The sequence below is a fragment of the Primulina huaijiensis genome, chromosome 9, assembly GCF_012295235.1.
Source record: "Primulina huaijiensis isolate GDHJ02 chromosome 9, ASM1229523v2, whole genome shotgun sequence".
Classification (NCBI taxonomy): Eukaryota; Viridiplantae; Streptophyta; class Magnoliopsida; order Lamiales; family Gesneriaceae; genus Primulina; species Primulina huaijiensis.
The window spans coordinates 22,340,001-22,366,011 of record NC_133314.1 but is presented as its reverse complement, the minus strand read 5'-3'; the positions used below and the strand labels follow the sequence as shown (position 1 = coordinate 22,366,011).

The window sequence follows — 26,011 nt, the reverse complement described above, 5'->3', positions numbered from 1 at the left end:
ACGGGTTGACCCGAAACCCAACCCGACCCGACCCACCCGATTCACACCCCTAGATTTCTATATAAGTGGTGGAATGAAGGTAGGCCAGCATTGAGTTGTCGAGTTATTACTAAAATTTATTGTCATTGTGAGAAGTGGTTCTTTCCATTTTCCAACGACTTCATCATTTTTCCACTGCTTGCTGCAGAAGCTTGGTGGAAAGAAAAAATACTTGGTGAAGATGAATTACCTTAATGTGGGAGTTAGGCCCAGTCCCGGTAATGTTCCTGTGTACCATGGGAGCAATTTGAAGCTGATAGATAGGAGGGTTAGGCTAGTGGAACTGGTTCTGAGGTGTGTGATCTCCGGTTTGGCCATTCTTTCCGCTGTTCTTATAGGAACCGATTCTCAGGTTAAGGAGATTTTCACAATCCAGAAGGAGGCTAAGTTTACAGACATGAAAGCCCTTGTGTAAGATCTATGCCATATGATCAGTTGTATTATATACTTACTTTACTAAGAACCTATGGTTCCATTTTTTGAATATGTTGCAGTTTCTTGGTGGTGGCCGATGGGCTAGCGGCTGCCTACTCACTGGTGCAAGTTTTGAGGTGTGTTGTGAATATGATTAGAGGGATTGTTTTGTTCAACAAACCCTTGGCTTGGGCCATTTTCTCTGGAGATCAGGTATGGAATTGTGCTGCAGTAAGATTGTATATATCTTGTATTAAACCTGATCATTTCTCGAAAACATCTACCTTCTTGGATTCACGTTAATTTTTGACATAGCTGTGTTCATGTAACTTTCAAGAAGTTTAAGTTTTCCTACTTATTTAAGTAGCTTTCTGAGTATCTGGCGATGGAGAGAGAGGACTTCTTGCAAATTAATCCTTCAAAAGTCGAACGTTGTGAATTTATACTTTCAGGTGATGGCCTACGTGACATTAGCAGCGGTGGCAGCGGCCACACAGTCGGCGCTGTTTGCGAAATTCGGGCAGCAAGAAATGCAATGGATGAAGATATGCAGCATGTATGGCAAATTCTGCAACCAAATCGCGGAGGGCATAGCCAGTTCATTGCTAGTGAGCCTTTCCATGGTGGTGATGTCGGCCATCTCAGCTTTCAGCCTCTTCCGTTTGTATGAGAACAACAAGTCGGGAAAGGAAAACCGAAGATAGTGAGTGATAATAGGACAAGCGAGGTTGATCGTGGTGGGGGACGTCCGAAAATTTGTAAAATAAACTTGGTGTGTCGTTAAAAAAATAAATACCCCTCCTTGTGGCTGTAGAATTTGTACTATGTTACTAAAAGGATGTCTGGTGTCTGTCAATTTTGGGCAAGTCTGGGATTGGGTTCTTGCCCAATGTATGTGCAAAGTTTACAAGTTTATATGCCAAAATCTACCACTTATTAGAGGGTGTATTTTAGACAAAAATCAAGATACTATATAGTCCTGATTTGAGTTAAAATAACATATTTAAAGGTAAGAAAAGAATTGACCTATTGAAGAGACTGTGCACCAACCGAGTAATCTCAAGGCCATATAAAATAAATGGTGTCATAAAAGGGCTCAGTTATTGGGTTTGGTGGGTGTTGTTTTGACTTGTCTTATTTTGTAAATGCAAGCGTTACTTTCTCCGGTGCATGTTATTCCTTCAAATTTTGAAGTTTACAAACATTTTTTTTTTATATCTAAATAGAAATTTTCACAGAGAACATGCGCATGCTTTCAATGTGAATTATATAAAATTGGGGAAAATATAGAATGGGTGAATTAGCATTTGAATCTATATTTTAAGAGTGTGATGCATTCATCATTTTTATGTATGTGTGTGAGTAAAGGCAATATTTTAGAAGAGTAAATTCAAGCTTGAAAAGGGTAGTAAATATTTATAAAAAATTATTATTATGAGACTGTTTTACAATATTAATTTTTTGATACAAATCTTCAATCTGATCCAGTTTGTGAAATTTTTTTTTTCTACAAATCATATTTTTCAATTTGTTTAATTTTTTTGGATAGAATTTGCATAACAAATCGTAAATTAATTTAAAAAAAAGATTGTACTTGAAATTTTAATTTGGCATAAAAAGACAAGTTTGCAATAGGAATTTTTTTTAATAGGAATATCGCTTTATATTATAGTAATATATTGATTATTGTTATTTTTCGCTTCTACTGAGACAGCTGTGCACCGGAAACACGGAAATATTATCTCGTTTCAACTCCACATGCCCTGTTTCAGCAATTTGTAGCCCTAATTTTTTAAACCTCCGAGGCTTCAAATCCTACTCTTCCGCGGTGAAGATACTACAAAATCGATTTTTTTGAGCACAATCAAGTGCATGTAATCCAATTTTGTTTCATCCGAACAAACGTACGATGTCGGAAAAATTTTCAGCTACGTTGAGAATTGGGGATTTGAATGATTACATAGCACCATCTCAGGGTTGCGTTATTAAAACTGAGGTGACAAGTCGTTCTGGTTTCCTGTTCGTACTTTTTTATATATATATAATTAATTTATATTTGACGTATCCTCTCTTTGCTTTTTTGTTTGGTCGATAATTCTTTACGGCTCTAATTTGATCTATGCTTCTTAGAAAGTGATGTTTCTTGGTCCGCAATCAAACAGTTTGCGATCAGTTTCGTAAATATTTTTTAGTTAATCATTTGCTATCATCCTAACTTCACAGGAAAGTAAAAACACGAGCACGACGAATGGTAAATACGCGCATTTATAGTTATTTATGAATCAGGGTGTAGGAAAAGCGAGGGGTGCTCCTAAAGCTGTGCAAACTGATCCAGTGAAGATTTCCCTCAAAGACTGCTTAGCATGTAGGTAAGGTGGACTTGTTGCTCAAGTTGAATGGATATCACTGCTTACTTATTTTGTTTGTGAGTTTGTAATCTTTTCGTGAGACAGCGACGAGTTGGGAGGGAATAGAAAACTAAAAAATTGTTCGGGAGGAAGGTGTGAAAGAATATTTAACTTGATTTACTTCTTATTCCGTATAGATTATAATAGAAAGATACAAAACTTGTGTTTGTCATGTGTATGCAGCGGGTGCATAACATCAGCAGAGACAGTTATGCTTGAGAAGCAAAGTTTAGATGAGTTTATTTCCAACCTCGACAAAGGAAAATCTGTTATGGTCTCCCTCTCTCCCCAGTCCAGGGCTTCCCTTGCAGTTCATTTTGGCCTTTCTCCTTATCAGGTGAGTAAGAGGTTACAGGCAGAACTTCTCAAGTTGTCCATTTGTCGATATTGTCTGATGATTATCTTCTCGGATTCGTGTTTCCTGGTCTTACCAAGAACTTGATATTTTTCAGATATTTGGAAAGCTCACAACATTATTCAAATCCTTGGGTGTGAAAGCCATATTTGATACCAGCTGCAGTCGGGATTTAACACTTATAGAGTCCTGTAATGAATTCCTAGCACGGTATAACAAATGCAGCCCAACTGATGAGGAGAAATCAAAATCACCCCTGCTCCCTATGATTTCATCTGCATGTCCCGGTGTGTCATTTGTTCTGAGATTCTAGTTTAAATCTCTAATTATTGTACCCGTGCTAGATGTCAAATCACTTTTTTCCCCATCTGGATACGGCATGCCTAATGGATTGAAAAATCTTTCTTTTCTCTTTTTCCTTGCTGAAGTTGAGTTGAGGGTGAGCTGCAGCAAATTTGGTCCGTTAGGATTGAATTACGATTTGTCCAATTTGAAGGCTGTATCTGATTTTTCCATGATGTTAATTGCAGGTTGGATATGCTATGCAGAAAAAACTCTTGGATCCTATATCTTACCATATATTTCCTCAGTTAAAAGTCCTCAGCAAACAATCGGCGCTGCCATTAAAAACCACTTATGCCAAAAATTAGGACTCAGGTGATCCATAATTTGCACATATATTCATAAATGTTTGCTCTGTTGCATCGTAATGCTCATGTTTTGGATGGTATGAGTTGGTTTCTGAAACCACCTTAATAATATGGCGACGATGATGTTACCAAAAATACTAGGAAGGGTAAACAAGTATTTTTAATGAAACTTAGTTTTGTGTTAGGAGCAGTCGCTAAAATGGCATATGGCCTATGTTGAAAGCTGGAGGTTGGAAAAGGATTGATTTAATGTTGACTGTATATTTGGGCAGGCCTGAAGAGATCTATCATGTTACTGTTATGCCATGTTATGACAAAAAACTTGAGGCTTCTCGTGATGATTTTGTGTTCCAATTGGACTCCGATGGTGAAAGAATTACCGAAGTTGATTCCGTATTGACTACCGGAGAAGTTTTAGATTTAATTAAGGTTTGCTTTTGGTGGTGGCAGTCTGATTTCACCCTTTTCTTCTATCTACTTTATATGTTCACTGAAAATTTATCGTTTCATTGTTGCAGTTGGGATCTATTAATTTAACGAATCTGGAGGAATCTCCTGTTGATAAATTGTGAGTTTCTACACCATCTCTAGGTTGTTTAGAAAATGGATGTGGTGTGGGACTAATAGGGTGGCTTTGTTTTTTGACAGATTGTCAAATGTAGATGAAGGTGGCCATCTTTATGGAGTTCATGGAAGCTCTGGAGGATATGCCGACACTGTGTTCAGATACGCTGCAAAGCTGCTTTTTGGGAAGGAGATCAAAGGTCCCCTCGAGTATAAGACTATCAGAAACACAGATTTCCGTGAAGTGACTCTCGAAGTAAGTCCAATATATCCAGCTTGTGGACACTGTTTTCTGAGGTTTGGGAAAATTGTTGTCTGATCCTGAAAATGCTCTTAGACCACTGAAATTGTCTGATTAATTGACGTGTTCTTGTGTTAATACTCTGTAGCCCCTCAAATGACACTTGTATCATTTATGGCATCAGTCTTGATTGTTTTGCTTTTCTCTGATACAAGTAGCATGAAGTTGTCTTTGCTATGTTTGTATCAGCCCATCTATTTACTCATTCTTCAAATAAGAAATTCCACTTTTGTGTTCTGTATTCTGATGAATGATGGTTCGTGTAATGCAGGTGCAGGGTAAAGTTGTCTTGAGATTTGCCCTGTGTTATGGATTCAGGAACCTGCGAAACATTGTCACGAAAATAAAAAATGGGAAGTGTGAATATCATTTTTTGGAGATCATGGCGTGTCCTTCAGGTAATATTTTTGTCTTGTCATATAAATGATTTTGGTTATCATAATCAGTGTGTTACTTCTATAAATCTTAGATGGCTTTAGCATGATTGGTCATTTTACAGGATGCTTGAACGGTGGAGGTCAAATCAAGCCAATCGCTGGCCAATCTGCAAAAGATTTGATTCCATTATTGGAAGCAGCATATTCAGAAAGCGTAAGTAAACTGCTAGCGAGTTAAGCCTGAACAACTGTTATTATTTTTGCCCAAATTAATTTCCATTCACTATTAGTAAATGGTACACATGTATAGATTAGTTTCTTTTTCGTTCACATCAGAACATTCTCGAGAAAACATATAACTACAATGTCCTCGAACGAGTTAGGTAGCGAGTGATTCTTGATGTCATGACCGTAAATAATTGTGCATGGAAGTAATTCTGAATAATATCTTCATCAAAATAGTGATTTGGTGCTTTGTATTCCTCTGATAAAATGTTGATTTTGCTTACTGGTTTCAATTGACTTATAATTGCCCAAATATCCTAATTTTTAGGTATTGGTGGCGGATCCTTTTGAAAATCCTAGAATCAGAAGACTATATGATGAGTGGCTTGGGCAACCTGGTTCAGAGAAGGCTAAGAGACATCTACATACAGAATATCACCCCATCACAAAAAGTGTTTCCTCTCAGTTGCAAAATTGGTGAGAACTGAGAAATGTATTCTTCTATCTGCCCCAGTGATGTTTATATCAATTTCGGCGATCTTTTACTCAGTCAGGCCTCAGGTCTTGTAGGAATCCAATTTTGGTAGAACATTTTATTTTTTTAGGCAATTAGTCAGTGCACATAGCATTTTCTAAATTTTGCTGTTTATGTATTCGAAAATAACATAGGGTAAAAAAAACCTTGTGCAGCTCCCCCTTTTTCATGCAGCTGGCACTATTTATTCTATGGAAAAATGATTATTTGATTCGACAATGATTAATGCTGTAATATAGTACCGTACGTGTTCAAACTTGTTTGATGAAATTAATTATCGAGCAGTGCTGTCAATATCGAACAATATCTGTACAAATATTTTTCTGGGTGGTGTAATGTTGATGGTTTAATATTTACTTGACAATGCTCATTTGCCTTATATGGCGACCTAGGGATAAAAATTGAATGAAGGCAAAAGTCAAATATTTCTTTGTAACTCTATATTTGGGGTCTTGAATCTGATCGATAAGTACCTTCCAATTAATATATTTTTAAAAAGTAATATACATAATATTTTTTCCCCCTAAAACACATTGTATATCGTAAGAATAATTTATGTTTTGATATCTTTTGGGAACACATGATTAAGATACTCAAAATTTTTCTTCTGTAATCATTTTAGATGATATTACACTGCTGTATGAGTAAAAAATTAAATACATGTTCAGAAATAAATTGAGCGAAGTTTATTTTTTCAAGATTGCAAATGAATTGACTTAGCAATCAGTGAGAAAATTAATATTTATGTAACAAGGTTATATTTCATAATGAAATATCCAAATTTATTAACATTCTTTCTTCCACACCATAAATTGAACGATGATTCACACTTAATGCATGGAAGAGAAAAATATGTGATAGGATTGATTGATTGATTTGATTTAGAAAAATAAATTTGATTTGGGCAAGGAAGGTAAAAAAAAAATGTGAAAAGGGATTATATGAAAAAGAAGGAAATATTAAAAGGGAGGAAAGGAAAAACAAATACATACATACATATAAATATATATGTATGTATATTATATATGTAATAGTGCCAAAGTCGTAGGTTTCTGTCATAAGTCCGAGGTTTCTGCAGTCTTACAAAAGTCTTTTATCCTCTGACAGCAACAGCGCACTGCTTTCAATCTTGTGAACAAATTCTTCCTCGGACACCCAAAAATGGTATCCCTGTCACTCTCTCTGAGGATGAGCATCAACATACAGATTAATTTTATTTAATTAATTTCATACGCATTTTTGTTCGCCATGAATTGTGTTCTATCTAATAGCTCCTGTTTTCATGTATCTTAATTTCCCCCTCAAGATCTCATCAATTTCCCCCGGCTTTTGCAAAATAAATCTGGGATATTTTTGTTTATTTTTTCGATTTGTGAAACTACAACAACAATCTTATGGTTTATATTTCACGAGCATTGCGCTGGATTGATATTCCTGTGTGCTCTTTCTCTTCCGTGATACAAAGTACTGATTTTTCCTCTTACAGAGTTTTAAGAATTTTACGACATCATCAATGGTGGTGGATTAATAGTTGTTTGATAAGGCTCCGTTTGGTTATTATGAAACAAATATTAATTAACCCTGATGGCCAGTAGGTAGAAGATGACTTGCGTGGTTGCGCGTTTAAATGTCATCTTCTTTTACTTTTTATTATTAAATTCCTTGTCCGAAGAAAGAAAAATTAGTCTCTCTTTTTGCAATTCTCCCTTGAACTTAGGCTTGTGATTTGTATTATATTATCGGGATGCATAATCAACAATTTATGATGAATAAAATGGGGGTTTTGTAGACTGTGTCGAAGCGGCTGGCGGAGAAGAAAGTGGCCAAGTTTGAGAAGAACATAACAAGGAGAGGAGTGGGTTCTTTACCCTCCAAACAGGCATTCGAACCAGCACACATTGTTCTCATTCTATTCGCGGTCTTGGTTGTCATTTCATGTAAGCCTAATTTTCCAAGATTCTCCCTTTACTCTCTTCTGTACTCATACTAACGCTTGGCCGTGACTAATGAAGAAAATATTGTAAAACTGTGTTGGAAATAAATTAAGACTTACGTCTCATCGTTACGTATATGCTAACACCGATGATTTTATGTTCTCGGGCTTTGCAGTTATCTTCCAGGTGGTAAGAATGGCACTATACGGAGGGGTAACTGGAGAAAAGCTAGTTTGACCCTATAACATGCTGCTTCATTCTGTGCTAAGTTTCGGAATCTGGCATAAATTGAAGCTAAGACAGCTTATTATTGAACATTAAACTTCATGTTTAATTATAAGTAACCTTAGTTTCATCCTATTTAGACATGAAACTGTTGAATCCAGCTTTTGTTTGGGGAGTTTTTAGTGTCACTTCATCTTAGTCTTTTTTCATTGAAATGTTAATGTGGCACGGCCACATGTTGCTAACGAGACGACATACATTATTGACACATCTGATGTCACATTAGTATTTTAATAAAAGTAGTGACTAATTTTTTTTTAAAAAAAGTGTAAGTTGGTGGATTAAAAAGCTTTAAATAACCGTGAAAGTTAGAAAACAAAAAAAAATTAAATCTCCCCCAAATCGAAACTTGGTGCTACGTACTGCATGAGGTAGCTTCTCATCTGTTTGGTTCTTCGATTAAATTGCTGTCATAATATAATTAATGATTATGTTTGTCGACTCTGTAGATAAAATTAGTTTGAGTTCACTTAGTTATTTAAAATGTGTTTTCATATCAAGAACTTATTGTTTTAGTTCATCGATAGCAGTTTACAATTTCTTCACGTAACCTGAGTCATTTTCAGTCAAATTTCTCTCATAATTTCCATCGTTTAGTTCAACTATATCTTCCTTATCCTTCAATTTTCGCGCAAAAATATTTTATTTAACTAAAAAAGGTCCCTACTTTATAAATGGACTCAGGTCACTTCACTGTGATTTCGGAGTAAAATAATACATAAATTCATCCCCGACATCACTTTTATATAGCCAGATTTCAATCCCAACACCCATTGAAGCTGCTACTTCTCAAAATCTCTTGATTCTTCTGCATTCTTAGCATATTTTTGCTTCATCAACAATGGTGGCATGGGTGGATAATCCAAGAAACCATGCTACGCATCACACTGCACGCTGCCGTGGAACTAATCCCCTCTTTACATGTGATTCTTTGTAATTTCAGATTGAGAAATCTACTTGTTTTGTAAGTTAATAAGAAGAGACGCTTCGGATTCTTGAACGTGGTCTCCTCGAATTCTCTTGAGTACATAATCAGCTTTGCAATTCCCTGCGTTTCTAAATCTTCTTGCGTGTATAAAGCTACTTTTCTCAATTTTTTTATTCTCGGTATGCAGATTTGAAGTGTAAATCGAAATTTATTAATTTGAATGGGCCAAGTACCTATTAGTATATTTACTAATAGGAGAAACTTCATATTCCAGGGTTATTTACGTAATCACACATGTATATGATGTCATCATTGGCGTGACTTCATATGCGGGCCAAGAAGGAAATCGGACGTCACTGAAAGTTATGGGCCACAGACTTGACTAAGGGGCCATTTCCCCGGTCCACGAATTATATCCAGCCCACCTTATTGATTATTGGGTTCAAGAAAGACTAAAGACCTCAAAATAGGAAAGCACGACATAATAATAAATAGGTTAGGAACTCTAGGTGGAAGGGGTGATCACGCCACAGTTTTGCGGTTTTTTTTCTTTTTTAAATTCAAACCGAATTATCATATACGGTCGGTTAGTATTTTGAAAAAATAATCGCGGATTTACATGTAAAATTAGTCTTGCGGTTTAAAGCGGTTGCGGTCGGTTTACGGTTTTTTAAATGAAAAATATTAGAACATATATTCTAATTTATTTGAAAATTACAAAAATATAGTGTCTTCAAATATAAAATATAGTTCAAATCACATAAAGATAAAAATAGATAAAATAATAATCAAGATTCAAAACTAAGTTAATAATTTAACAACACAACACACTCACAACAAAAATGACATATATACTATTTTATTTTTTTTTTAGTTTCAAACTTCAAACAAAATATTTTAGCAAAAAAAATAAATATTCTAATAAAAGACTAATATGAAGAATAATTAAGAAGAATATAAGTTTTATTTGTAAGAATATAATTTTGAAGATAATTGAAATATAATGAATGATGACTTTTTAACTGAATATGTTATTTACAAATTATCATAATCATAGGCCAAATATTATGGCAAGTGGTTTAGGCGGTGCAGTTCTTGGCAAAAAAATACGCGGTTCAGTTTATGATTATTATTTTTAATCGCAGTTTTTAAAATATTAAGAAAAATAGTACGGTACAATACGGTTCAAGCGGTTCGGGCGGTTAATAAAAAAATTTGATCACCCTATTGGGTGGGATGTGCCAGGAACAAATTTGGACGAGCAATATTTGTATTATTTTTTGAAAGATTGCTTTTACAAAGAGAACTTTCGAAATCATCCAGCGTACAACAATTTTCAAAAAGTGGATGATTTGCAAGAATAGAAATGTACAATTTTTTTTTTAAAAAAAAAGAAAACAAATATGTCTCCCTCTCTTCAATAACACGTTATCTCACATGTATATCATTGCAAAGCACGTTTAATGTTATGGTTGGGGATAATGCAAAGAACAGAAGCAGTAATGCGTGAGGCATGAGCGGAGCAGCAAGCTGGCTATACTCAAGGCCAAGTGCGTAAACCACATCTTCTTTAGCCATGTACACACTACAACTCTATAACAATTCGAAAAGAAACACCTAAGGTTACATTTGGATTTGAGAGAAAGATTTGGGAAAGGGTTTCAAACTTCCCGGATATTCAAATTACTCCATTTCCGGGAAATTTGAAAATCATTGCATGGGTTAATAAACAAGTAAAAAATGTAAAGTTGCGGATTTCAAAAACACACAAACAAGTACGATGAATTTGTTATTATAAATTTGAAATTTCTATCGAAATGCAACCTTAGACTTTACCATTACTATTGAAAAGTTCAGGAAAACTGTGTTTAGCAATTGTAGTTCAATTCAACTGTAGTCTGAAAAACATAAAAACATAGACGAAAACATAAAACTAATGGTCCTACGAGTTGTTTGCTTCTATTTTGGTAACTATACATAGTGCTACAACTTAAACATGTGCAGCACCATGTATAGTTACCAAAAAAGAAGCAAACAACTGCAGCAGCCGAACCATGTTCCTGTTTCATGGCTTAGACTGGCAGCTAATGTTTGGCACTGCTTTGCGCTCATTAACAGAACTTGCGTTAGACTTTCCTTCATCGTCCCTGTTCATAAGTCGTTTCTTGAAATGAAGTTTCTCGGCTTTCAGATCAACCGAGGCAGAAAAACTTGGATTTTGGCGTTTATCGGTTTCAGCGCCCGCAACTTTCTGAAAGTCACATTTATTCTTATTCTCCTCCGGAGAGGTATTAGTCTTGGAGAACATTGGCAGAGGTGAAATTTCCAGGGCCGGGTTCAGAGTTGAAGTTAAGAAAGAGAGTATGTCCACCTTCGGCTTGATATTTACCCATCTGTTGTCTATCCAGTCCCTTGAAACTCTTACATTGTTCCTCTCAATAGTCAAGAACTTGCTCTCTCCTGCCACAAAATGATACCTAAATCGAACCCATATCACTGAGACATTAAAGGCGCAAATTGAAATGCATACCAGGCAAGTAAACTTGTAGTTTAGTAGCAGTTGATGGGTCGCAACCAATTACAACACCTTCCCACCAGCCATCGCACCAGCGTACATCAACTGCCACTCCCACTTCAAGCTTAGAGTCTGAAGAATCCTCAGAAGGCCATGGCCTGACTGTAAGGCGGCCAGCACATCTTATACCTAACTTATCAGTATCTGCCACTCTGCCACCTGGAACACATTCCTGTACAATTCAAACTTCGATAGATTAATAGGAATATATATCAACTACAAGTCAAAATTATCAAGTACTCATTTCCAAGTATGTTGTCTAATTATTTGACAGAGGAAACTGCAAGGGCAGCGGATATTGAACAGAAACTGAGGGGAAAACAAAACATTCAATGCATATATACCTCAAGTTTCCCAGCTCCATCAACATCATCAACATCAAGGTATTGAACCCTCAGGCACTTTTTTGTTGAACGCAAGATTTTGCACCTGAACCAACAGCCTCGCATGCCACTGTCCTGACAAAGAAGCTCAATGTTTTTATCGACTCTGGATGGGACTGGACCCAGTGGCTCAGACACAACAAGATTGTTGTCCATAGGTCTCTTACTTGACAGTTTGGTTTTCATTCTTTGGCCACTCGTTTCACATTTTTTGCCTTGATTGTCCAATATTGAAGAGGTTTGATTCCCAGTAGTCTGATTTGAACTTCCACTTTTATTACTCTTGGAACCATGCCTTCCAGTTTCCTCAGGAGCAGAAACTTCTAATTCTTGAGTTGACTTCTTGCTCTTCTTGCATTGCCGGGCAAAGCATTCCAGAGTGTACAGGATTGGCTGAGTAGAGTAGCCGCGCAATTTACTTAAACTAAAGGGCTTCATAATTTTGTTTATAATTTCCCTATGGCAAAAAAAACATCCAAACGATATGCTTTGTGGAAGAAGCGCCAAACATTTCTCAAAATGATTAGGAGTCAAAACTGCAGCCAGGCCATCAATGCACTCTGCACTTATCTCCTGCTCACTAGGAGTCATAAAAACTTCTCTTCCATTGGAGTTCAAGCAAGGAATTGGAAAATTAATTTCCTCTTGAAAGTTTAGCCATCGCACTTTAACCATTTTCTCCCCCTGCTGATCCTCATACATATCTTCAATGTAACCTACGAGGTCCTTCTCACTTTTGCCCATGACCCATACAAAGGAATGCACCTACAGGTTATGACTATGATTGTGAGAACTACTACAAAGGTTAGCTGGCAAATGCAAGATTGGTGGCATATTTGAGACTTACAGGTATTTTAGTTCCTCTTCTGCAGAAAGTTGGATAATGAGTCAGCTGTTTACAGCACTTCCAAGATTCGCCTGACCACACAATATCTGAATTTTCTTCTACCGTTGCACTGTACTCTTGGATCTGAAATCAAGATTTTCAATCAATCAAATAATAAGACCTGAATTTAGGCAGATATGATCAGAAGACATTTGCATGGAGCAAAATGATCAGAACTACCTCCTCGTCTGAAGGGCTGGGTCTTCGACGAGTGGAGAAACGAGTCATCACCGACATGAGATATTGTAGAGAAGGTGCGGTATCAAGTAATCGCTGGTGCTCTGACAGGGAGTTAACATGCAAAATGTTAAATTACATAAATATATTCACATTAAAGAAAAATCAATCCAATAGTTGCTATAAGAAATATAAACTCTTAACTACATCTTCCAGGATTCACAGCTTCCATTTCTTCTATTACTAGCTCAAATGGATCTCACAGGTCAATAAAGTAAAGGATGAAGTTCCAACAATTTTCAAGTTACATATCTCAAAATACTTGTTAGAAGTGCCTTGAGTGCAGTTTGTCTGCAAAATCCAGATATCTATCTTTATTACACAACATTTTTGTACTATGTCTCATTCTTCTTTGCACGATTGATGGCAAGAGTGATTGACCATATAAGTAGCTGAGGTTTGAAAAAATTAATGTGCCTTTCAAAAGCTAAATTAATAGTAGGAACAAATCATAGTGCTCATTTCATATACAACAAGTGACCGAGAGGTATAGAACAAAAGCACCAATCAAATATACTTCAAATAATTTCCACAAAGAAGTTTGATGAAGTGCAGCCTAATGAAAACAGCAACGGGGTATGAAGCCCAGACGGTTCAACACGGAGATTAAAGCAAGCAACATCAAGATAAAAGACAAAGTGGCAAATCAATAATGGTTGGGAAATAAAGGCAAATGATATTTTAATAGCGACCTCCGAAGATCATCAGGATATACAAAACACAAGTCGGGCTTAGTTGAAGCATATAAAATACCAATTCTGAAAGCTCAAACCATTATGAAAACTTACAACTTTAAAGATAATCACCTTAACCATGTTGACAGATTACTTCCATCAAACTTCGGAATATCAGCATTAAGCAAAGCATTGGTTGGAAGAAAGTCACCACATATTTAACATCACTTTAATAATAGAAATGTACTTCCTAATCAAAGTAGGAGATTAAGAACAACTTGACATTGAATGCAATTTTTAAACGGTGAAATGGTAAAAATAATGATATGGCATTACAAGTAATAACATTCAAAACCAAAAATCTAGCCAATTTGAGAAAGTAATATAACAGGATTGATATTTTTGGCATAACATAGAGATATTACGCAAGATAGGTGTCAGATACGTGAAATGGCTACTAGTAAGGAACTCACAATTGATGAGTTAGCCCCCTCGTCCCCCCACATATGTTTGTGTGGACAAATTCATAGTCAAACATGAATACACACTCAAGACACAGAAAAAAAACACATAAACCTATATAAAGCCAAAGAAGATGAATTCACAAAATCCAAATTTTAATCATAAAATCAGTACAATCACATAAAAAGGAGATGGCCTTTCTTTCCCCAGATAAGCGATGTGAAGTTTACTTTATGAATAGAATGCTCACTGAGGAAAGCTCTAGGAATCTACAATTTTACCTTGAATTTGATCAGAGTAAGACAGAGTCTCCAAAGTAATTCGCAAAAAAGGAGTAGGAAACACTACACCTTTTTCTGGTATTTAACATTTGGATGTTACATCCGCCTCATGTTTTCTCAAACATGTGTAAACCTTCAATTGGTTTCGAGATAATTTTTTCTTAAAAAGGTTTTATTTTTTCTAACAACTCGTTGATTCTCATAATAAACGTTACAAATTAAACACCATTCCTATTTGGCAATCCAACGGCTTTAACCAAGCCAAGCCAGGGCACGGTAGACACTTGGATGAGATAAAACTATGCCTCGCTATATCTAAAAGAGATTTTCATAATGTGATTGACATAAAAAAAATTAGATTTTAGAACTCATGTGAGATTCACATTTTTGTATGATTACTTCAACATTTCCTCAGTTATTTCGCAATATTATGATTTCATAACTTTCCAGCAATATTACCTAGCTAAGGATAGTAAGCATTGGTTCAATAATTCCTCGTTTCAGATTTCATATTTCTTTTTGAGTAAGTTATGTTTATTAATTTCATAACTTTCATACTTAGTGAGAGATCAAGGTTCCTTTTGATGTGGATGTGCGAGCGAAAATGCTCAAGGGGGTATATATTTATACCGTATGATAATTCCTTAGTCCCTATATCAGTATAATATGAATATTCATGCGTTGATTCAAATTTGTAACAGCCAACCATGAACTGTTACATGTAAAAGAATCCTAAGAGTGCATGGAACAGTGATGGGGAAAAAGTAAAGGAAATGATGGCAAGACGGAAGCTAATCGATTGCATTTGAAGAACGAACCATGGTATCTTATTGACTCATCACACAATGAGTCGTTTAGGGTAACTCATCACACAATGAGTCGTTTAGGGTAAACATTCCATGAATTGTGTTAAGAAGTGTATCCATTGGTGTGAGGCAGAGTCACCTTATACGGAGTGTACAATTAGTCGTATAAACAAAAAAAATTATCGAATCTAATTCTCATAATTGACATGATCCAGGGGATATTTGATAAAACATAAAAATGATAATATCAATATCCTTTCATTGTTAGACTTGTTTCGTGTTCTTTTGCAATTCGAATCTATGTCACACATGTAGATGCTTGACTATACAGGGATTAACATACATCATTTTCAGAAAATGGTTGGAAGTTTGGAAGCTTCGAAATCAAATAAGAATGAAGTGATTGTTCAACTTGTATGCATATGTAGGATATATCATAATTAGAAGTTCGTGGTGGAATGGATTGGCTATGATATAAGAAACGACTGAAGCTATAGGGAAATATCTGAATAGTAAATTAAAGAACAAAAGTAGACAGGGGACCGAAGAAGCAAATGTCGCGACGAAGGTTCGAAAGAAAGCCATGAATATATTTAATATGCCTTTTAGTTCGACCTTGTAACAAAAAGTGCTGAAAACTGACTGTGAGACAAGTTTGTGATGCTGTCCAGTCAGTCAAATAGTCACAAAAGAGAAGCCCCATCACTCCTGCTGCTCTCTATCAATTTGACTATACCAAATGAATTATGCTATTAATAATGTCTTAGAAAGCATAAGGTTAGTTTACTAAGACATTGGAATTAGATTTTCTTTTGTTTAAACAGGACATATTAGGTTATAAAATTATGATAAACTACTCAATCTGAGTATACATAATAGGATATAAATTAAGACAGCATATTTTATGTACGACATTTTTTTCTTGTAAACAAACCAAATATCGAGACCTAACACACCCCTTGAAAGTATTGACTTGGCTAAAATGAAAAGAAGCTCGGTAAGCTATCTCAATCTAAAAGTATGACATTGGAATAAACATGAAACATAATCCAATTTCCATATTGACACGTGAATTTTGACAATGTATCTTAGATTTCAAGTTTGTTGATGAAGTGTAACTGATATTCATAAGTTTATAATATAAAGCTCAACAAAAAAAAGTTTGACTTCAAAAACATTCAGTGAACAAGGACGTGCAACTCTTGCACTATAACTGTTTCTTGTTAAATTGCATAACAATACAGACGGTAGATTACTCACAGTTTTGGGTTGTAAATAACTAAAACTGTTCGTAGCTAAGAGATGCTTAAGTAACATGGAAAAACTTGTGATCATTAACTGATTAGGTTGCCAAAATAATGCTAACTCTTGGATATGGAGAAACAAACGAAGGAACCAAAATGAGAAATACTCTCAATTAGTTCCTGCAAGTATGCCAAAGAGACTGGAGGAGTTAAGTTAATGTCAATAATCCCCCGTAAACTCTCTTCAGATGACAAGACTTTATGTCATTTTCATTTCACACAAAGAAATATCTAATTTTAGGAAATAAATCCTAAAGACATGAATATTTCATTAAAAAAAACTATGATCTAAGAAACAACTGCCACCAAAAGGAAGGCTTCAACTGCCAGTAATTGGAAAGGAATAAAATAATAAAGACATCCCAAGAGAATATGGAAACGCATTCGTCTACCAAAGCCTCCGCTGATGCTTCCTCAAGTTCATCTGAACAATTGAACAGTGAGCAGAGATATATAAACTCAAGGATATGTAACACTTCACAGATCAATTCTACTGACTGGGAAACTTACTTGAAAAATATCATCTTATCAAACTAGAAATGACCTAGCACATGACTAACTAATGGCTTGGACAACTTAATAAAAGGAGAAAGCATTTCACATGAAGCATTGGCAAATAATATAAGCGGCAAATGCATAAACTTAACATCTAAAGCACAAAAGCTTCCGAATTGTCTCTCTGTGTGGTGCGCTACCCCCTGCATAGTTCTCAAGGCCATATTATCCTAGTGATGCCGTCTTTGCAATGATTAGCTGTACCTCATGCGACTAACCTACTGGAAACTCTTAACGTGAATATAGAATTCTCAAAACAACTAAAGTTTTATACAAGATTTCCATGAAAATCATTGATTTCAAATAATTAGAATAAATAAGCATTACATACTTGAATCAACCAGAATTGGGGCACGTTTTGAGACTAGTTTCACAAGCCATTCAACCACATCACGTCTTGTTTGCCATTTCTTTCCATCATGGACTTCACTGGTTGACCCAAACACTCGTATGAAGTCCCTGGCAACTGTATAAATCATGTGCTTCCCTCTCTCAGTCCCCACCACAGCAAGGAGATTATACCCTGTGGTGTCCCGTATGATATAGTGAATAGTACGTTTGCCCATTTCCTGTGAAATCACACACTCTTCCCATGCCCTCATCACCTGTTCTTCAGACATGCTGATCGACGAAAACATAAAGAAAGAGAAAACGTTACAAACAAAAGCGTCATTCACTAGTTACCCCTCACATGAAACAAGCAATCCAAGCAATGATCGCACAGAATATAGCAAACCCCGTATACTAACTTTTCTAAAAACCAGAATTCTAGAAATCACTTGGCTAATTCTGGTTTTCACAGCGCATGGAAATAAATTCAAAAGCAAAAGAAAGTAAATAATAATTAAACCCCACCAAGAACCAGAACAAATTCAAAAGGTAGAATATCATCCTCTGTATTGCTGAATTGAACTAAAGATCGTCTCTTTACACCAAAAACGAAATGAGCTGTTTTGAATTTCGACCAACCTCAACACCATCCACAAAAAAAACATTAAAAAAACTAGCATCCACACGCAAAAACCACTGATCAAAACGAACATAAAGGTTTAAACGTACCTTAAAGCTTGAGCAGCAAGAACTTCAACTACGAAAACCAAAAGAATCGAAGTAAGAAAGCAAAGAAACAATGAAGAAATTTCAAAATGGTCTGAACGGAAGAAAACAACTTGGAGTGAGTTCAGCGCAGAGAATGAGACAAATGGTGACTAGGATATTTGGTGGCAGCTTTTGGCGGTTAAGGGTTAATGACACTGCTCAGTGAGTAACCGAAGATGGTGGATTAAATACGCGAGAGAGACACAGAAGGTTTTGTTGGCGGGCAAAGGCAGAGGCCAAGTGCCATGAATACACGCTACAATACTACATGGGTTTTGCGGAGAATTTGCTTTAACATATTACAGGTAATAATTACGAGGATACTCCAGTAAATAACAGAATTCTCCTATAAAGGATTGTTTTTGTAATTATTATTGGATTCTTTGTTGTTTGATATGATGAATTAGATTTTATTATTATTGTTATTATTTAGATAAGATTCTTGATTCTTGTTTAAGATTTGAATGAGTTTATGGATGTAAAAAAATTAACTTGTTTACTTCAATGAGAAAGATTAAATAAGCAAAAACTTTGATTTGGGTTCTCGATCGAGTTTGAACAAGATTCCACGTGCATGCTTCCATTAAAAAATGTCTCAATATTGATTTTGAGAATGGAACCATTTCAGGTATACAAGTCTTTTGGGTTTTTCTTAAATTAATTTTTTTATTTATTTTGTATCAAAAAATATTACTTTCATCATAATAAGATTGAATGAATATTAAATGATTTTAAATATATTTCTCGTGTGAAATTGATTAATTTATAATCTGATTGGTTTTTGCAACGAATCATATCAACTGGATAAGGAAAAATTATATGAAGCTGACCAATACATCATGAAACAAATTTTATTTTGCCAAAGTGTGACAATTCAAATATCGGGCCCCTAAAATCTTATGAGAAACCTATATATTGTAAAAATACCCCAATGGCCCATTAGCCCGTTTTAAGCAAAACTTTATTTCCAAGCCCAATTCATCCGAAGGCAAACACACCTCCATGGCCCACAAGTTCTTTTCTTCTTCCCCATTCCATTTGACCATTCTATTTCCACCTCTATTTTCTCAAATAACTCGTGGTCTATATCTACAATAAAAAATTAATATTTTAATAAGTTAATTCACATTGAAGATCTGTCTCTCATCATTTTCATACTAGTTTTTGTGAAAAAATTACAAATACTACCCGAAAAATTCACATTTGTTTTTTTTTTTTGTCGTCGTTTCAGAATCACAATTAAATTATACTATTATATAACGGGATAATTTATAATAATATATTAATTAAGATGTAAAATATAGTAAGTTTTAATTGGAGACGAACACCATTAAAGGTCCAATATTTATTGGGTTAGGAATAATACATAGTATGACTATGGTTTTAGAGGTCACACGTTCCTACTTACTCCTCATTATTTGATCAACAACTTGTTATTATTTGTCAAAATTCACCAACTAAAACCGAGTAAGCTCGACAGCTAATTCTGGGCTTGAAACCAAATTAAAGTCACTTTCAATTTCCATTACTTCCAATAAGACATTGATCAATTTATTCTACTCCATTAATCTAAATATCTTTTGTCTTCTTTCTCATGCAAGAATTATTATCGGGGCGGTGTTGGTATACGGAATGGAGCCTTGGCTTTGTCGCCTCACCCAAAAAGGAAAACAAAAAACAAAAAACAAAACGTGTCATTTAATTTTCTATTTAATTATCTGCCCAAATTCCTTTATAGCCGAAAATATGTAAAAATTTATATTCTTGGAAAATTACACAATTTTTTATTCGCATTTCATGTATACTTTTAAGCAACTTCATTCAATTTTCCATCAATGATATGCATTTTCTTTTCCTTGGTCGAGTAATTAAGCTAGAGTTTAGGAGGGTTTAACGCTTAAGCAATTAATTAGTGGTGCCCATCAACATTTTCAGATCATGACCATGGAGAGGTGTAAAACACACTGATTTTCTCATCTTTATTATCCTTAATTATCCGGAAGCTATAATTAATAGTCATTATTCTTTGGCAAAAACTTACGTGATACGGTCTCACGGGTCGTATTTTGTGAGACAGATCTCTTATTTGGGTCATCCATGAAAAAATATTAATTTTTATAATAAGAGTATTACTTTTTATTGTGAATATCGATAGGGTTGACCCGTCTCACAGATAAAGATTCATGAGACTGTCTCACAAGAGACCTATTCTTATTCTTTTGAACAACACCACCCACCCAAGTCTAACAAATTCTTGGATATATATCTATATTTCTAGTCCTGCAATTATTCAATAAATTTAGGAGGCTAACCAAATACTCCCTCCATCCCACTCAATTAGGCTCGTGTGTGTTTTCACATAAATTAAGAAAATGTTGGAATAATACATTTTATAAAGTAATTTATCCATTTTCCCTTATTTAACTATGATTTTAATATGATAAAATAGTTGTACAAGTAGTTAATGATATTGATTTAATAGATGTAATAAATTGGTAAAAAAGTAGGAAAGATAACATTAAACCGAGTTGTTATTGTTTTTTTAAATGCGAGTGTTCATGAACAACTAAGGCCAGCCGGCTCAAAAATGGTTGTTTTCAAGAGTTTGCTTAAAAATGAGGGGGAAATCCCAATCCAAAGCTCCTCTCTTTGCGGTCAATTCCTTACAAGTGTGGATTCTTATTATGGGAGTAGGAAACATCCATCGATAATTATTGTTTTTTCCTCATCTTTCCTACATATACTAAACCCACCCATAACAACCCCCCCCCCCCCTCCCCCTCCACCTTTTTATTGATCCACGCATTCCTGTTATTTAAACTCGATCGGGGTGGTAGTGAATAAGCCAGAAGGGAAAATGGATGGTTTTAATGGAGAAGATGCTTGCTCTCTTTCTTATACAGACCCTGTCGTAATGGAGCTCAATCGATTGCAGAATCTGATAAGAGGTTTGATTTCTCTTTGTTCTTCCTTGTTCTTTCAAGATTAACGATACACGCTCATGTCATGCACTTTTTAAATTTCGTGTTTCTTTTGTTCTTTGGTGTACGTTGTTGTATCACACATGCATATTTGTCTAAAATATATAGATTTTTTTTAAACACAGACTAAGAAAATCATTGAAAAAAACAAAATTAATGAGCAGATTTATTATTTTGTCATTATTTTATTCATTCAAAAAATTATTACATGTGTGTGTAAAAAACTGATATTAAATAATGAAATTATGGGGATTTTAGTAATATCAATACTTTAGATTGATGAAGGCTATTCGATGTTAGATAGATAATGGTAATTTTCAAAGTTGTCACGGCAAGTTATTTCAAACTAACATTTTTTTAAATATTAAATACTCATGAGTCATAATTAATTAATGTCATAATTGGCTAAAGGCTGTGCTTCTATTTCAAACGAATTAATCACGACGTAACTTTTACACCTTTTTTCTTTAAGGGAATCACAATATAAATTTTATATTATACTTCAAGTCAAATGGAAGTATAATTTTTTGACCATCCTCCCCTAATGGGAAATGTAAACATCGGTTTAACATTTAAAGCGTATTTTTTCAAATATATATTATAATGGTTAATACAGATCACATGCTGAATTTTACTGTAACTTCAGAGAAGGAGAGGGAATTGGGGAAGGCTCAAAGTGAAATTAAAGCATTGAGAGCAACAGAAATCCTCAAGGATAAGGCTGTGGAAGAGGTAGAATCTCTCGAATGAACTTCAAACCATTCACTTAGAAATATATATATACACACACTATCGATATCTGGCATTTATATCAGCTTGACAGAACAATATATTTGACAGCTTGGAAGTGAAGTAGAAAGGTTGGAAGAGAAGCTAAGAATCAATGAAAGCCTTGTTCAACAAAAGGTGTGTATTCATTTTCTGGTACATATTTTTTACAGTGCTCGATCGTATATAAAGATGTGAATTAAGATGGTTAAGTATTTTGAGTGTGATTGATGCAGAATCTGGACATCATGAAACTCACAGGTGAGAAGCGTGAAGCTCTGGCTGCACAATATGCAGTTGAAGCAACTCTGCGGAGGGTCTATGCCAATCAAAAGGATGATGATTCTGTCGCCATTGAGTTCGTTATTGCCCCGTTAGAAGCAGAACTTAAGATGCGGAAAAATGAGGTACTCAGATGAGGAAAACATGTTTTCTAGTCATTAGAATCTTTTATGACTAGAGTTCGAAGGTACATTGAACTTTGATCTGGTGTTCGTCCATTTTAGATTGCTGCGCTTCAAGAGGATAAGAAGGCTATGGAACGTCTCACCAAATCCAAAGAAGCGGCACTTCTTGAAGCAGAAAAAATATTGAGAAGTGCTCTAGAAAGAGCACTTATAGTAGAGGAGGTTCAGAATCTGAACTTCGAGCTCAGGAGACAAATTGAGATATGCCTGGTAGCCTTTGAATCAAATATGGCTTGACCGGGGTTAGTTTTCAGAACATTAACAAAAAAATGCTAATGTAATGCAGGAGGAGAATAGAGTACTCGAGAAGACTAATAGGCAGAAGGTTTTAGTTATTGAAAAGCTTAGTGAAACCATCATGGAGCTTGAGGGGGCCATACTTGCTGGTGGAGCAACAGCCAACACTATTCGTGACTACAGGCGACAGATATCCGAACTAAATGTAAAATCTTGTGCTTCAGCCATCTATATCAGCTTTATCTAAAAATCACGGTAAAACAAATTTCCACGAAATGACCCAAGTTTGTCTCCAATTTTGTAGGACGAGAAGAGGACGCTGGAAAGGGAACTAGCAAGGGCCAAGGTTTCAGCTAACCGAGTAGCAAGTGTTGTAGCTAATGAGTGGAAAGATGACAAGGACAAAGTAATGCCTGTCAAGCAATGGCTAGAAGAGAGAAGGATACTGCAGGTATGCTTAACAACTAACCATATAAACAGGCATTATGCTAACGAATCTTAGAAAGTAGAAACGAAATCGAGTTCAGGTTTCTGACAGAATCTGTGAAACTGAATATACTGTGTTATAAATGAAAATATTGAACTTGTACACCTCCTTCGTTTTAACTGTGAGAGCTCGGGATTGTAGGCAGAGATACAGAAGTTAAAAGACAAACTAACCAGCTCAGAAAGAACTGCCCATGCAGAAGCACTAGTCAAGGTGGCGACACTTCAAGCCCCATTTTGGTAAAACACCAATATATGGTGAAATAAACATGCTCGTTTTTTGGCCCCAGGATAAGTTAAAGTTGAGGCTAAAGACGCTTGAACAAGGATTAAGGCACGACCCTGTTGTTTCAAACAAGATTAATGGATCCCCTAAAAACGTAAAAACCTGTAATTTATTTGGGATCTTATCAAGCAACAATAGAATGAAAAATAGATCAACATCACTACCAAGGGCTTCTGCCATTGCCAAAGGCTCAGAGCAGACGAAGGATCAAGAACAAGCTTCAACTGTTACAGCAGAAACTAATCCAGTTAATGGTTTGAAAAAGAAATATCCTTCTGGAGAAAGTTTGTCGAAAAAAAGTTTATTGGCTTCCAGGAACAAAGTAATCGATGATAACAGTGAAAAGGAAAATACGGAGGCAAACAGTAAGGTAACATTAGATCAAATAACGGGTAACTGTGAAGGAATTGGAGAAATGGGAAACAACAAATGCATGAATGACGGCTGCAAAAAGATTGAAGACGTGGAGGTTGATAATACTGAAGGTGAAGACATGGTATCAGGATTTTTATATGATAGGCTTCAGAGAGAAGTCCTAAATTTGAGGAAGTCCTGTGAATTGAAGGATCGCACTTTGAACACTAAAGAAGAAGAAATCAAGGTAGTAAAACAGTAACTCTAACTCTTAATTCATATCTTGGAGTAGTGATTGTTCATAGCACAAACTCAAGTATTTATTTTTGTTATTTCCAGATGCTTACGAAAAAAACTGAAACACTAGCCAAAGCAATAGAAGTGGAGTCAAGGAAAATCAAGAGAGAAGCAGCAATTAGAGAAAAAGATACTATGCCAACAAAGGTGGATGATAAGCTAAGAAATCCGAACACATCCAAAAGGTTAGAAATATACTCCATTTCCCGTTCTGCGTTTCCTTTTCAACCTCCTTTCCCTAGTTGAAGCAGCATATGTTTAGAGAGTTCATATACATCTATTATTTCTCANTATTCATCAGATTATTTGTAACAAATCAATGTCACGAGTTGTAGGAAGCGATATTTAGTCAGATTTATTTTGATTTACCTTGACTGTTGTTCAAGTGATGTAAAAAATGTCTTTCTGAGAGAATTACTCAATAAACAATGTGTTGTGTATGTTGCAAATTAATAGCAGCATGTGTCACTTATTCAAGAGAAGGCTGAAAAATAATTGAAAAACAAACTATTTTTACAATACTTAATTTAACTATTATCAATGATTATTAATGTACTTAATGTGTATTATTTGTAACAATTTTAAAAAAATAAATTTATTTCTGTATATCAAATACATTATTCATGAACTTGAATATTTATTCAAATATAATTTAAAATATTATTATATTTTTATTAACATTATTATTTTACAATATTTAATTTAACTATTATCAATAATTATTAATGTAATTAATGTATATTATTTATAACAATTTTAAAAAAAATAATTTTATTAACAGTTTAAAAATAATTTTTATATAGTCTGATAAAGTTAAATAATACTTATACTAAATTTGAATGTAGTTTATAAATATTCATAAATATTTATCATGTTAATTTTTCAATTAATTAAAAATTTAATTATAAATTCAAATATTATTATATTTATTATTTAAAGTACTAATAATATGAAATATTTAATATAACTTATATTTTTATTTATTAATTCAATATTCTGCTTAATTTTTAATATTTTTAAGTAATGTAAATATATGTATATATTTTAAAATATTTTATTTACTTCAATATTTATTATAAATTTTAAGTCAGAATCATCAATTTTATTGTCAATTTATTATAGGCTAAAGTGGATAGCAACGAATTTAGATATATCATATATTAGAGAATATGTTCTTAGATCATGAGTATTGTGTTGATGTAGAGTCATTTTGTTGCATTGCCTTGAGTTATCCAGAGTGATTATTAAATGGCAAAGTGTGTTGCACATTAACCGTAAAAATGTTTGAATAAAACTTCTTTACACGACGATACAATTAAAGTACAATTAGGACAATATGGATTTATATCTGATTATTACTGTTTGTATTATCATGAAGAGAAGTACGTTCGTCATATAAAAATATTAATTTTGATGCTATGTCTTCTTCGTAACATATTTTGTACGTAGTTAGCAAATCACAAATGATTGCACCTGACGGATTATGTTGCTCTTGACAATAATTTTCAAGAAAATTTTGAAAATGAAAATGATAACTTCGATTAAGAATTCCCACCATCAAACTAAGTTGACGAGGCTCCAGAAAGTCCTAACATCTACGTAAAATCATTGTATGAGATGATCAAATTAGCCGAGAAGGAGAACTGAGATGGAAACTCGTATGGTCAATCTTTGTTGTCCGTTTTGACGAGGTTATTAAAGATGAAGCATGAGTATAATATGTCTGAAGAGAATTTCAATGACATGTGTCAATTAATGTCAGAGTTATGTCATTTATCCTATTTCTATATTTATTATTGTAGATGAGAGGATTTTGTGTTTTTGTGTTATTTTGAAATAAAGAATGAACTGATATTTAT

General features: G+C 34.6%; 4 protein-coding genes and 1 long non-coding RNA gene across 7 annotated transcripts; 4 read left to right on the top strand and 1 right to left on the bottom strand.

The window, feature by feature from the left end:
* The first annotated feature begins 82 nt into the window (after window positions 1-82).
* LOC140984028 (CASP-like protein 2B1) lies at window positions 83-1,474 on the top strand. 2 transcript variants are annotated; one of them, XR_012176529.1, is made up of 4 exons: window positions 83-450; window positions 534-666; window positions 906-1,331; window positions 1,365-1,474. XR_012176529.1 is itself a non-coding variant. In XM_073451181.1 (3 exons), the coding sequence occupies exons 1-3, from the start codon at window positions 221-223 to the stop codon at window positions 1,155-1,157; spliced, it is 615 nt and encodes a 204-aa protein (XP_073307282.1). In that variant the 5' UTR covers window positions 83-220; the 3' UTR covers window positions 1,158-1,389. The 2 variants fall into 2 exon arrangements, 1 of the variants encoding a protein (XP_073307282.1); XM_073451181.1 differs by having other exon boundaries at window positions 906-1,389.
* Window positions 1,475-2,172: 698 nt separating this feature from the next.
* On the top strand, window positions 2,173-6,224 carry LOC140985414 (protein NAR1-like). Of its 2 annotated transcripts, none has more exons than XM_073453275.1 (11): window positions 2,173-2,449; window positions 2,740-2,822; window positions 3,045-3,198; window positions 3,314-3,503; window positions 3,747-3,873; window positions 4,139-4,295; window positions 4,385-4,434; window positions 4,515-4,686; window positions 5,003-5,129; window positions 5,231-5,322; window positions 5,662-6,224. In XM_073453275.1, exons 1-11 carry the CDS (start codon window positions 2,363-2,365, stop codon window positions 5,812-5,814), a joined length of 1,392 nt encoding a protein of 463 aa, XP_073309376.1. In that variant the 5' UTR covers window positions 2,173-2,362; the 3' UTR covers window positions 5,815-6,224. The 2 variants fall into 2 exon arrangements, with proteins under 2 accessions (XP_073309376.1, XP_073309377.1); XM_073453276.1 differs by having other exon boundaries at window positions 2,174-2,449; window positions 2,677-2,822.
* Window positions 6,225-6,905: 681 nt separating this feature from the next.
* LOC140984203 (uncharacterized) lies at window positions 6,906-8,313 on the top strand. Its single transcript, XR_012176578.1, has 3 exons — window positions 6,906-7,032; window positions 7,658-7,805; window positions 7,978-8,313. It is a non-coding gene; the product is annotated as an uncharacterized lncRNA (long non-coding RNA).
* A 2,530-nt stretch (window positions 8,314-10,843) lies between these two features.
* On the bottom strand, window positions 10,844-18,558 carry LOC140985064 (uncharacterized). The gene is made up of 7 exons (XM_073452808.1): window positions 18,238-18,558; window positions 17,510-17,799; window positions 13,040-13,140; window positions 12,821-12,943; window positions 11,935-12,738; window positions 11,546-11,762; window positions 10,844-11,475 (listed from the first exon to the last, which is right to left on the bottom strand). The coding sequence occupies exons 2-7, from the start codon at window positions 17,796-17,798 to the stop codon at window positions 11,081-11,083; spliced, it is 1,929 nt and encodes a 642-aa protein (XP_073308909.1). The 5' UTR covers window position 17,799; window positions 18,238-18,558; the 3' UTR covers window positions 10,844-11,080.
* A 2,506-nt stretch (window positions 18,559-21,064) lies between these two features.
* Window positions 21,065-24,417, top strand: LOC140984773 (microtubule-associated protein 70-5). The gene is made up of 10 exons (XM_073452387.1): window positions 21,065-21,224; window positions 21,904-21,989; window positions 22,098-22,163; window positions 22,262-22,432; window positions 22,532-22,702; window positions 22,779-22,934; window positions 23,034-23,180; window positions 23,358-23,429; window positions 23,506-24,102; window positions 24,195-24,417. Exons 1-10 carry the CDS (start codon window positions 21,134-21,136, stop codon window positions 24,396-24,398), a joined length of 1,761 nt encoding a protein of 586 aa, XP_073308488.1. The 5' UTR covers window positions 21,065-21,133; the 3' UTR covers window positions 24,399-24,417.
* The last annotated feature ends 1,594 nt before the right edge of the window (window positions 24,418-26,011 follow it).